This window comes from Pollicipes pollicipes, unplaced genomic scaffold (genome assembly GCF_011947565.3).
Source record: "Pollicipes pollicipes isolate AB1234 unplaced genomic scaffold, Ppol_2.1 Scaffold_7261;HRSCAF=8764_pilon_pilon_pilon, whole genome shotgun sequence".
Lineage (NCBI taxonomy): Eukaryota > Metazoa > Arthropoda > Thecostraca > Pollicipedomorpha > Pollicipedidae > Pollicipes > Pollicipes pollicipes.
This window is the reverse complement of record NW_023597054.1, coordinates 8,371,616-8,384,553: the sequence shown is the minus strand read 5'-3', so window position 1 is coordinate 8,384,553 and position 12,938 is coordinate 8,371,616. Positions and strand designations below refer to the sequence as shown.

At 53.1% G+C, this 12,938-nt stretch overlaps 1 protein-coding gene across 1 annotated transcript; it reads right to left on the bottom strand.

Moving 5' to 3' along the window:
* Window positions 1–413: 413 nt before the first annotated feature.
* Window positions 414–12,886, bottom strand: LOC119112838 (nuclear speckle splicing regulatory protein 1). The gene is made up of 7 exons (XM_037237124.1): window positions 12,849–12,886; window positions 10,402–10,480; window positions 9,873–9,999; window positions 9,348–9,506; window positions 8,284–8,491; window positions 1,303–1,581; window positions 414–735 (listed from the first exon to the last, which is right to left on the bottom strand). Exons 2-7 carry the CDS (start codon window positions 10,428–10,430, stop codon window positions 581–583), a joined length of 957 nt encoding a protein of 318 aa, XP_037093019.1. The 5' UTR covers window positions 10,431–10,480; window positions 12,849–12,886; the 3' UTR covers window positions 414–580.
* Between the last annotated feature and the right edge of the window lie 52 nt (window positions 12,887–12,938).

Below are 12,938 nucleotides of genomic sequence, written 5' to 3'. Positions count from 1 at the left end.
CTCTCTAGCGTTGGTGGCGGTGACGCAAAGGAACCAATGGTGACTGTTGGATCGGCAATCAGCTGACGCACTGAGAATGAGCAGACCGCCATACCGAGCCCGTGCCCACAGTACTGCTAGCCTACAATGAAGCTGTCCAATCGAACACATGTACCCAGGACCAACACCGCTTCATCAGTTATGCATGATTATCACGACTGCCATGACTTATTCCAATGATCTGTGGTTGGACATGAGGTGTAGCATCGTGACACAGAAGCGTCCTACAAATTACGCACATGTGGTGCGTCGCTTCGTCCACACTGCCGAGACAATACTATCACCACCTCATCCGTGATCTGCACTTAGCACCTTCCGGCTTGGTCCCATGCGGCCCTTTGGTACAATTGACGGAAATTGCGCATGCGTTCACCACCCCGCGGAGGATACAAATTGCTCTATGCAAGCCTCCGTGAGCGCGATCTGTATTAGCATTCACACCGCGATGAATATGACGGACCATTATGCCTGCCTCACGTCGCTTTCCACATTGCTCCTGCCGTCGCCAGGTATGAGCGCCGCCCGGACGGACGACCGGCGCTCATACCTCGGACGGCACCAACGACGGCGCCTGCAGACGCGCCGCCCGCCGCTCCAGGTACCGCGCGCGCGCCTCCTCAAGTGCCGCGCCCACCGTGCGCTTGTCGTACAGGGCGCGCCGGCGGGCCTCGCGCTCGGCGAAGGAGGCCCTCGGGGCCGGGGCCGGGGCCGAGGCCGGAGCCGGAGCCGGAGCCGGAGCCGGAGCCGGAGCTGGATCCGGAGCCGGAGTCGGAGTCGGAGTCGGAGCCGGAGTCGGAGTCGGAGCCGGGGCCGGGGCGGTTGGGGCGGTGTCCGAGTCGGAGCCATCCTCCGCAGAATCCGGGTCGTGGCTGCCGGCTGCCCTGGGCGCGGGCGCCGGCCGCGCGGCTTCCACGCCGGTCGACCAGTCACCGGCACGCCGCTGGCGCCGCTCACCGCTGCGCGAGCGTCCTCGGTGTCTGTCAGCGTCACCAGCCCTATCCCTGCACCTGTCAGCGCTGCGGGAGCGTTCCAAACGCCTGCCGCCGTTCCCGACATGGTTTCTGCGCCTGTCGCTACTACCCGCCCGTTCCCTGCAATGGTCACCGCTGCGGGACCTCTCCCTGCGCCCCTCACCGCTGCGCGAGCGTTCGCCGCCGCCAGCGTGCCTGCCGTCTCGGCTGCGGGGCCGGCCCAGCGCGCGGCCCTTCCGCCGGTCGCCGCTGCCGGAGGAGCGCCGGTCCCGGCTGCGGCGGCAGCGCTCGCCGCCGGCCGCCGGTCCGGTCTCGGGCGAGGAGGAGACCCGCCGCGGTCGGTACTGCCGTCCGCTTGACTCGGCCGGCTTCTGCCACTGGGCGCTCGCGGCCGCACCGGCCCGCAGTGGAGTGACCGGCTCCTGTTTGACGGCCGCCTCGGGGGGAGGGGTCCCAGCCTGCCGCGTCACCTCTGCCGGCTCCAGCTCCGTCTTCCGTGGTGAGCTGGCCTGGTGGAACATGTGCCGGTAGAAGCTGCCCAGGTCCTTCTGCTTGGTCACGTCCGTGAGATCTGCGAATTTTAGAGCAGAAAATTAAGGTGAAAAGTACGGGAAAATCAGATGATCCTGTCCAAGACTACCGTCTGACGTAGTGCGTCCAACTAGCAAAGCGAACGTCAAGTTTTATTACACCTGCTGACACACACATTGTTGTTGATTGGAGTCTTAGGGCGCACCGACTACTGTAATCACTTTGCGCCCATAACAGCTAAATGACTACCTACGCCGGTAAATGGCTAAAAAATAGATTAGTCAGAAATGAAAACGGCTGAGTTGTGACAGGAACACGGCACCAATGATGTCCGAATACGTGAACCCACAATAACATATTAAAACGAAATTTTCCGCAACCTAAAAAATTCCTGCACGCGGTATGAACTATTCAAGCAGGTGTATATAAAGTGCAGAACTTAACGCGCGATAGGAACCTGAGGGTATGTCCGATATATGGTGAGCTGTCACATAGTAAATCGGAGAGCGTCAGGGACGGCGCCGCCGGGCCAAAGTACCTCAGACGCTCGACGCGTAGTATGGGACAGCATACGAGCACATGTTCCACTGTGAGCGTGGTGTTGCAGTGGCGACATCGTGGTAGTTCGTCACGACATAGCAAGTATCGATATGTAGCATACGTATAGCCAATCCGCAAGCGACACGGGATTACTTCCTCCCGTCTAGACTTTCGATAGGATGACTGCCATTCCTGAACAATCGGCTTAATGCTTTTAAGTTTACTGGTGCCCATCGCATCCCATGTGCTCTGCCATTCCCCGCGCAAAAAGGCAGAGATGGCCACGTATAGGTCTGTAGCGGGTATTGGAAACACTCTGCGACAGGGGCGACGAGTAGCACGCTTGGCGGCAGCGTCAGCCAGCTCATTTCCCGCAATTCCAACGTGGCTCGGAATCCAGCAAAGTACTATGGTCTTGCCAGCCCGGTACAGAGAGTCGAGACGCAGTAAAATATCCTGTATAAGGGGATTTACCGGATTAAAACGCCTTCATGCCGAAAGGGCACTTAGGGAATCCGACAAAATCGCGTGCAGACTGTCTTCGCCTACCTCTATAAGGCAAAGCTCCTTAATGATGGCCACAAGCTCTGCAGTGTACACGGACGAATGGGTTGGCAGTGTAAATGATCGCGTATCGGAACCACACACAAAAGCGGAACTAACACCCGTATCCGTTTTGGAACCGTCTGTATACGTAATTGTGAACCCCCGATATGTTTCGATATGCTTCAGAGCTGTTGATCCGGCAACATACGGAATCATATTTTGCTTCCGAACCTCCGACAATGAGACGTCGACAGTTGGCGACACGATCACCCACGGAACGGTCGGCAGGCTGCGTGGGCGTGCCACACCCCGAAAACTTGAGCCACTCTCATGAAGAAAATTACGAACATGCACACAGAACGGCGCCACACGAGTTGCTTGTTCGGACTGAAAAAAACATCAGATGTGTTACGTGAGAACACAGCGTCATGTGTTGGGTGGTTCGGGAATTGCGCGGGCTTACAAGCGCACAGCATCCCCAACAACTGCCTTCGGGTAGCCGGCGAAGGTTTGTTGGCTTCCACAAGCAAGCTGGGTGTCAGAGACGCACGAAATGCATCAGTAATGATTTTCAACGCAGCATGACGGACCGCATTCAATGCACGTTTTGCGGACTCCGAGGCGCCATCATATACAAAACGCGCATAGTCCCGCTTGGAGCATATCAGTGAACGGTATAACAATAAAAGTGTTTTCCGATCTGCTCCGTAGGATGTTCGCGTCACGCATTTCAATATGTTCAGTGTCTTAAAACACTTATCATGCATGATGATAAGATGCTCCTTGTAGGTCAAACGCTTATCAAAATGTAATCCCAAAAACCGTGCCGCCGTATTGCAGGGGATCGACTGTCCATAAAGCTTAAGCACCATGGCGAGGCACTGACGCCGGCGTCGACAAAAGTGGACGGAGACTGTCTCGAGGTCGAAAACCCGTTGACCATGCTATCTTTCTAAGCCAGCAACAACCAACTGCACCTGGCACGACATGGACGCTGCCATGGCAGAGCTGCACAAGATCGTGAAGTCATCAACAAAAAGCGAGCGACCAATCGCCTGGGTAAGACTGTCCCCAACATCATTTATCATGACGGCAAACCACGCCAAAATTAGAACACTGCCCTTGGGTATGCCGTTCTCTTGGGTGTATATTTCGAGCATATGGAACCAACAAGCACGCAGAAGAAACGGTCAGCAAGACAGTTCGCAAGAAGGGTACCCATAGCTCCGCGTACGCCATAATGGAACAGCTTCCGTAAGATGCCATATCGCCCGGTGGTGTCGTAAGCCCTTTCGATATCGAAGAACGCAGCTCCTACGTGTCGCCTTTCCCTAAAAGAAATGCGCACAGTTGAGTCCAAGGCTAAAAGATGACCAATGGTGATACGGTTTTTCCTGCAACCACACTGCGCGTTCGACAAGATATTGTTGCTTTCTAAAAACCAAGACAATCGTGTCTGAACCATCCGCTCCAAAAGCTTGCACATAGAGGTCAGCGCAATCGGAAGGCAGTCCGATGGATCATTCCCATTCTTACCAGGCTTCAGCAGCGGAACTATTAGCGACTCTCGCCAAGACGAGGGGAACTCTCCTGTCTCCCACAACTGGTTGAATGCCACCAACATAGCTTGTGTTGCTGTTGGTGGGAGTCGCCGGAGCATATCATAATGAATGAAATCTGGGCCTTCCGCCACGCTACGCACATAGTTAATGGCAGACATCAGTTCAAGCACTGTGAAAGGTTTGCTACATGAAAACTCTTCGGATGTTTGAAAGTTTATCTGGGCTGCTTCGCAACGAGCACGATGGCGCATGAAATCAGGAGCGGCAGTTGTTCGCCCACAACGCTCCGCGAACGCACAAGCCATTTCATTCGCCACCTTAGGTGGGTCCAATATGTCCTGGCCATCCATACAGAGCACCGGGTGCGGCAGAGGAGTGTTGGCTTGCTATACGCTTCACCCGCGCCCAAACCACCGAAGCCGGTGTTTGGCAATTTAGCTGGCCCACATATAAACGCCAAGACGTGCGTTTGCCTCCAAGATAGTACGTCGGGCTGCCGCCCGAGCTCGTCGAAAAGCGATTAAGTTGTCCGTAATGCTGTGTCGATCAAAGTCTCGCAAGGCTTTTTTACGCGCAACGTATAGCGTCGCGGCACTGGTCCGTCCACCACGGAACAGGAGGACGACGTGGGGCACCGGATATACGTGGTATACTTTCTTCTGCCGATCGTAAGATTGTAGAGGTGAGTTCCTCTATCGATGCAGGCACATCTACCCAAACGGAAGCCAACCTGGTTTCCACCCGTGCCTGAAATTTATCCCAGTCAGCCTTTCTAAGATTCCACCATTGTGACCTGGAACCGAGAGCTGCTCCGTTCTGGTCACGCAACCAGATGGGGTAGTGATCACTACCAAAGGAGTCGTTGTCAACCGACCATGACAGGTGTACCGCCAGTTGGGGGCTTGGAAAACTCGAGTCCAGCGCCGATGTCTGACCTGACGGCAGCGTCATGCGAGCTCGGGTCCCGGTGTTTAAAAGACAGAGAGATTCATCATGTAAAAAAGCTTCGCAATGCCTGCCGCGAGCGTTGGTCTGAGCGCAACGCCAAGATGCGTGGTAAGCATTGAAGTCACCCGGCAAAAAAGAGGCGGGCTCGGCCACCAAAAATCTCATTTCTGCCTTCGGAAATGGAGTGCCAGGAGGTAAGTAAAGCAAGCACACGATAATTGCACAACGCCCGAACAGTGCCTTAGCTGCAGCAGCTTGCAGGTTAGAGAGTAATATGGCGCGTTGTACGGAGACACTGTGGTGCGCAGCCAAAAGAACTCCATGTGCAATTGGATCAGCTGGCGTATCCCGACGCATTAGGGTGTAGCTCGGGATACTTTAAGTGAGAGCCAGGTGCCAGTTTGGTCTCCTGCAGGCAGGCGATGGCCGGACAGCGCTGATTCAGAATGACTCTGAGATCGTGTAGACCAGTTCTCACACCCCTGCAGTTTCACTGTAAGATACTCGTCATAAAGCTAAGAAGTGAGGGTAGCCATCACGCACCTAGCTCACCAGCACAGCGCGCAGAATATCGCAGTCAATACGCTTGCAAGGGGGCGTACTAAAAAGGGGTCGAAGTCACAATTTAAAACGCGACACGGTTCAAAAGAACTGGGCTGCACCAGTTGCAGGACCGGACACCTCGATCTGGGAGTTCCGGCTCGATTCCGTAAGGCGGTGCTCCACTCGGGGCCGAATCCTTCGGCTTCCTCCGTCAGATGGAGACGGAGGACCGGATGGAGGGGGGGGGGGGGGGGGCGCTTTGTGCCAGCGTACCCAATCCTGGGTGGTGGAGGGGGAGGACCCATGGATGGAGCCCTGCCAGACATCTGAGGACCAGCCGGGGGCTCAACTGGTCCTCTGGGCGATGGAGCACTGCTGCGGGGGACGGACTCCTTGCCCGCCCCAGACATACGGTTCGCCGCTTTTGCCCGTTCTTGTTCAGCCAAGCGCGCCCGCTTGGAATCGCGGGCGCGCCTGTCCGCCTCGCGTCGCTCCAACGTTTCTATCGCCAGCCCGCATGCGTTCACTAATGGTGTTGGAGGTGAAGAGGGCAGCAGAGCACACGAAGCGGAGGCGGACGAGGGTGGCGAAGACACCGATGCGGAGGCCGGTGGAGCACGAGGACCACGGCCACGCTGGACCACCGTCCAACCCCCCTCTCCGGCAGGAGACAACGGTACCGTGGGAGTCGGTAACACGGAGGGTGCCGACCGGCCAGGGGGCGAGGAGGCTGGCAGCACGGTCTCCTTCGACCGCTCCAGCGAGGAATGGGGGGCCAGGGCTGCCAGATTGGAGTCCAGTGCCTGGTTTGTCGACACAACCAAGAGCGCTACAAACTGAGCAGCGGTCATTTGATCGGTGGGGGTCGGACGTGTGGTGGGGATCTTAGCTTTTTCGGCGTATGATGTTCGAGGGTGGCTCTCCTCGTGCAGTGCTCTGGCCTCGCGAAAAGAGATGTTGCGAGTGGTCTTAATCGATATAATTTCTTTTTCCTTCACGTACGCTGGGCACGTGCGGCCGCTAAGTCGAGTGCAAAGCCTGGTCTTTGTTACAGTCCACACAACACGCTCTGTCTGAATCGCAAAATTCCGTTGTGTGCTCGGAAGAAGCGCATTTCCCACAGGCAGACTCGCTGCGGCAGTATTGTTTGGTATGGCCAAATCGCTGGCAGTGGAAGCATCGCATGGGGTTCGGTATGAAAAGGCGCACCTTGACACGTGCGTATCCAACGCGTATTTCAGAAGGTAGATCGGGGCGACTGAAAGTCAAGATGAAGTTATTTGTCGGCAGCTGTTCACTTCATTTTCTAGTGGAGCTCCTACGTGCGGCAGTGACGCCGAACACAGACAACTCGTCAGCGATCTCTTCTCTTCACTAACGTCACGCAAGTCAAAGCAGTTGATTATTCCCCTGGATGCATTTTTTTTTTTGTCAGGTGTGGTGTCACTCGGATAGGTACAGAAACGTCACGTTTGCCATCCTTGTCCCGAACCCAGTACGTGAATTCGGCTACAGCCATCGCATGATAAGCCTCTGCTCCGTTAAAAAACTCTACCTCTAGCCCTTCATCACGCAATTTGTCGCACCGAACCACATTTCCAAATCGATCACACCCGTTCTTCCGCTGAAACGGCGAGAGACGACAGCCTCGTCTTATCAGTCTTATCACTTTGGAAAACCAAAATTCGAGGAGATGGCGAAGATTCCCCGATGCTTTCTGTTCTGAACGTGGTCCTTCCCCCTTTCCGGGGTCGAGTGTTTTTTTTGGTTAGAAGATGCCATGCAAGTTGTCCGTGAAGTTTCGGCACCGGGGCTCCCCATCCACCACGGAGCCCAACTGGGGGACGGCCCAACACTCCCTCGGGAGGCGGTCGCCGCTAGGGCTACCCGGTGCTATACGGGGCGAACGATGCCTCCCGCACGGCCAAATGTACCCAGGGAGACCCTTCCTCGGCCTTAGCGTGGTTCAGCGCCGCCGCCTCTTGACCACTCAAGCCGCTGCGCGCGGCCAGACGTCCCAAGCGGAGACCCGCAAGGAGCACCCAACCACAACGTGAGCGACAGGCCACTGGACCCGTATGGGGCCCCACGGCCCCCCACGCCCCCGGATGTCCTGGGCAAAGTTGAGTACGACGCGCCCCTCAGCCACCAGGATCCGATCAACCCGGGGACGCGGGCGAGGGGGCACGGCGACCCCGATAAAACGAGGATGAGGAGTGGTGGTAGGACCGGATACAGGAAAGCGGGTAATGGGAAAGGAGCGGGCGGGTCAAGGAGCGGGAGCTCACGTACCGGCAGGGTCGCTACGCCCTGAGAGGAACAGCTTGCGCTGTCCACCCGTTACCGGAGCTGGGACCCGAGGGGGCGCTAGTCCCCTACACCGGCCGAAGCCGGAGCCCCTGCGGGGTGATACACACATGCACATGTACAAAGTCTTTAGAAAATACATGCAGAGAGAGCACATATAAATAGGTAAACAATGAAACCAGTTTCCCAGCACGATTACCCACCGTAAGCCCAATCCCGCCCTAGCACCATACAGCAAGAGGCATCATCTCAACAGTCGAGAGCCCAAACAATGACGGACCTACGTCATCCCCCACCTTCGATGTGCTTCCTGCGACGTTCCTGCTCCTCCTCCTTCTCGCGCTCGAGCAGGCGCTTTTTGTACGCTTCGGTCACAAACGCCTCCTTGTCGGCAAACTCATCGCCTTCCTGCTCGCGCTCGCGCTGTACCTGCCGCTCCATGCGCCGCTCCTGCTGGTGCCGCCTCTGCTCGGCCGACTCCAGCAGCTTCTGCATGTAACGCGGCTGGCCAACAGGAGCGGAGTCAGCGAACACACTCAGACCGGCAAAGGCGGAGTCCGCAAACACGCTCACACCGACAAGGGAGGAGTCAGCGGACACCCTCACTCCCGCAGGGGCGGAGTCAACGAACATGTTCACGCCGGCAGGGACGGAGTCGGCGGAGACGCCCACGCCGTCAGGGCACACGCAGGGGTCAGGGACGACGGGGCAGATACCGAGGGGTCAGGAAAGGAGAGCGGACGGAGTACACAGAGGCAACAGAGCCGATACCGAGGGGTCAGGGGGCGGACGGGGAGTACACGGGGGGTCAGGGGCGGCGGGGCGGATACCGAGGCAGGGAGGAGGGGGGGGGGGGGGGGGGGGGAGGGAGGAGCGGAGCGGACGGAGTACACGGGTGGTCAGCAGCAATGGAGCAGACACAGGGATCCGAGGGGGTGGAATGGATGCAAACTGCAATACATGCCACGGACAGACTCGTTATCTAAACACTCCGGGGGTACCAGGCGACACAAAGACGGACGGTGTCACGTGCACACGGTCGGAGTGACCGGGTAGACACAGCGCATGCTATTATAATGATTCAGTCAGCCAAGGATGGCTAAGCAAAGCATTCACTGCACATTTAGGTTCATCTGTGAAATACGTCAAAACATGAAAAGTTTAACTGATAATATGTCAGATGATGGCTGTATAAAACAGACAGAAACAGTTAACATATCACTTCTATAATAAAGTGCCAGGTCCTCCAAACATCACGTTTTGAGTATCGTCACTTCTGTTGCGACCTTTTTTGTGTCCTGCTGCATAAAATTATACACAATGCTGTCATGGCATACACGCGGTAGGGTCACACATCTACCTTTTGGTCCTCTGTCTTTTTTATTTCCACCTTCTTCTGCTTTTGCTGTTGCATGCCATCATAGACCTCGTCATACTGGAAGAGCGATGCGTCCTCCTGCATGGCCTGTCTGATGACCTTACGGGTCTGAGCCGCCTGCACCGAGCCGTGCGATATTGACTGCCAGCAAAGGCGCGCAATTCCAGGTACAAGCATGGCCTTGCATCACCAACAGACATGATTCAGCACGTGTCGAGGGCGGGCACCAGGCAGTGGGCAGCGGCAACATCCTTCGGAGGATGTGAGCGTTGTGATAAGTAGATCAATACCAAATCTGGGAGCATTAGCAAACCATTCTACGGATGCGTGCAGCCACAGTTCGAGTCATTCGCCATGTGGGTGACTTCAAACAGAACAAATTTAATGATGCTTGATGAACTCCGACGCACCAGCGAGACCAATCCCCAACAGGACAATGGCAGGCCCAGCTGCCTGCAACTGAGGCCCCGTCATTGAAATGTTTAATGAAAGCACTGCAGATCATACCTTGAGGGCAGTCTTGCCCCAATGTTCTGTTGGTGCAGGTGCCTCATCACTGCTAGAATCATTGGCAAATACTGAGGGTTTAAGTGCAACACTTGGAGCCTTCTTGGCTGTCTTGATAAGCCCATATCTGTGGATATCCAGATTTTGTCAGCACAGTGCAGGTATCTTTAAGTTATCAAGTGTGATGCTGCATATTGTGATCTATATACCTTACAAACCTGCTGTTAAGTCCGCATCTCCATCTGGAATCACATAAATCATCATTCTGCATTCTATATCAGCTTTGCATGAACCAAAAAATTTCAGGTATTTCCAATGGCCAAACTGTGATATTTCTCCAACTCACCAAAGACAGACTGCATTGGAAAACCATGAACAAACCAACAAGTCTGCTACCAAGACAATGGAAATTCCAGTTTCTAAACTGAACATCAATATGTTTTCAAAAGACTTGAAACTGCATCAGCAAATTGATGAGCTTGTTCAATAAAATCAGGTGCTTGATACATGGGATACATTTGGTACTTACTGTTTTTGAGAACTTTGTCCAGAGTTCATCTTGTTTAGACTTTAAGCCCTCCAGGTGAGTGGCACAATAAATCACATTACTATGAAAGAGAATGTAATCACTACATAAGCACATGCAATTTCAAAGGTATGTATTTAATCCTTCATGCACAACACCAATTGTTACAGCCCAGGAGCCTTGGGTCAGGCCATCCCCTTACACATGGAAGTTTGGCGTTCGTTCATCTGATTAAGGTGTGCCTGTCAATGATTGATTGCTTGAGTTGAAAAAATTCCAGAACGCCTTTTCTGGGAAGACTTGTGCTCGGAAGAACTACTCCGAGAGGGCTACTCCCTGAAAGCCCCCATGATGTCCAATAGGTGACATCCAATTGTTGAGTCAGAATTTTCAAATGGCATGGGGCAGCAGCACACACTGGAAGGCCAAAACAGGTTAGGGCTGGTTGGGGTGGGATGAAAGGTCAGACAGGTGACTTGGCAGCTTCAAATACTAACAGTGTAAAATGATGAGAGCTGGATTACAATGGTTGAACTCGCCTGGATGCTGCCCAGTTCGGGCACCTGTTTTGACCTCAGCTGGATGGCATCAGGTGGGTGCTGAGCCACAACTGTTGGGCAAGTGGGATGGGAAGGAGTGGGGAAAGGAAGGTAACAAGCACTTGTAAGATGAGCCACTAGCCATTCAGGGCTAGGGAACAGAGCTAACAGGTAGGAAAGTGGGGGGGGGGGGGGGGGGGGGCAGTGGTATCATCATTTGCAGATGGGCTGGCATATCTTTTGTTCCACCTTTAAATTTCAGGAACCCACCAGGCAGACAAGAGGCTACAGATTACTGAGACCAAACATTCCTTAAATCAAAGGAAGGGCCCTCATGCCTATCTAAGAAATGCTAAAACAACAGGCAAAATTGCCAGGGAAAGGTTTAGATAAAATTTCAAATAGCACAGTACTGATATCTATACTGGAGGCTCTCAATAAGCTTGCCCTCTTCACAAAAGTTGGTGGCACCACATATTTTCATGCATAAGGGCAAACTCAGAGGTCCTCCCTGCTGAAAAGGAAAGTGAATGCTAGAATGTGGAATAATTAGCCATGGCATTGCATTAGGCTGCTGACATTGTCTGCTGCTGGTTAATGGACAGGTGATACATGATAATATTTTTCACTTTGTTTTCAATGAACAATCCAGTTTTGCATAGTAGCACTTATTTGCAAAGTATGTTGATGCATTTGCAGCCCCTCTTACTCCATCTGTGTTTCCTATGTTGGTGTCCATAATGTTTGCTGTCATCAGCCAAAGGTACCAAGGTAAAACTTTGAGCCAGGTAAATAGTGATCCTTGACTGTTAAAAAACATTAATAACATCCTGCTAACTGAATAAGACTTGAATAAACAACTGCATCCAACTCCAAGGAAAACTGAAATGGAGGAACAGTTATAGCTGTGAGGCAATTTAATAATACTTATATGCTTCTGCATGGAAAAAAAATGTGTGTACTACATCAACAGATCCCACATCAATGGGATAGTTCAATATAGCCGGCACTGCAAGATAACATGCCTAAAATGATTGCTCAAATTTTGACAGGTTATGTCCTAACAGGTAACTGACAGGTAGGGTCAGGATCATTGCCATGCACCTTGGGCTATCAACTTAGGCTAGGATCCTAAGTCAGAGTCTTAGGCCTTAGGAATGGAAAGTAATTTTGGGGGATTATTAAGAATATATTTTAAGTCTACAAAGGCAGATACAGCTCACTTCTATTCAAGAAAAACAACACACCCCTTTCTATTTTGCACCTCCAGCTTAATTCACGGCCAGACAGGTACCATCTACCTTCTCAGGAAGATCACCCCCCAACACAGACTAGTCCCATACAAGAGATATTTACCCAGCATAACCAGTGTGAAACCAGATGGAGAGCTAAAAATTGTAAAAATCACATAACTTATGAATGGCTTCTGGCCCTATCACTCTTATCTAACAAATGCAAGGCCACCAGCCTACCATGAGCACATTATCAGCAATCAGCATGCCCTACATTTAATTACCTATATTCCATACCACTTAAAGCCCAACAATTCCAATATAACCATTATTTAGCAATATGGCATGGTCTAACCAGTACCTCCTGATATATTAGGGGCTACTAAGTCAGTACAAGAATGGTCAACCCATTATGCCGAAAAACCCGGAGCTGAATACCTTTCTACCTTATACCACAAATATTTCTAATGCCAGGGGGAGGGACTCCACACCCTACAGAGGTACTGAGGATCCCGTGAAGATAAACTGCAAATATAAATGAGGCCACCAACTTGTGTTAACATAGGCAGTCCTCTGTCATACGGGAATATTCAACCGTAACTCAGAAACAATTAGTGAAAAGTTACGTGCACACTACCCTTCCGTGCAACTGTAACCGGGCAATTATTCCGTAACAAACCGGCCGTCCTAGCAGCAACCAAGGCCATAGAACAGAACCAAGAACCAACCAAGGCCATAGGCAGCAACTCGCAATCAAATGAGTATGGGG

Excerpts from the sequence above, each read along its gene's own strand:
- LOC119112838 (XM_037237124.1), bottom strand. The coding sequence starts at position 10,430 with ATGAACTCTGGACAAAGTTCTCAAAAACA. Across the intron at positions 8,492-9,347 it reads AAAAGACAGAGGACCAAAAG|CCGCGTTACATGCAGAAGCT; the intron begins GTAGATGTGTGA and ends CCTGTTGGCCAG. Across the intron at positions 736-1,302 it reads GACCGGACCGGCGGCCGGCG|CCCCGAGGGCCTCCTTCGCC; the intron begins GCGAGCGCTGCC and ends CCCCGGCCCCGG.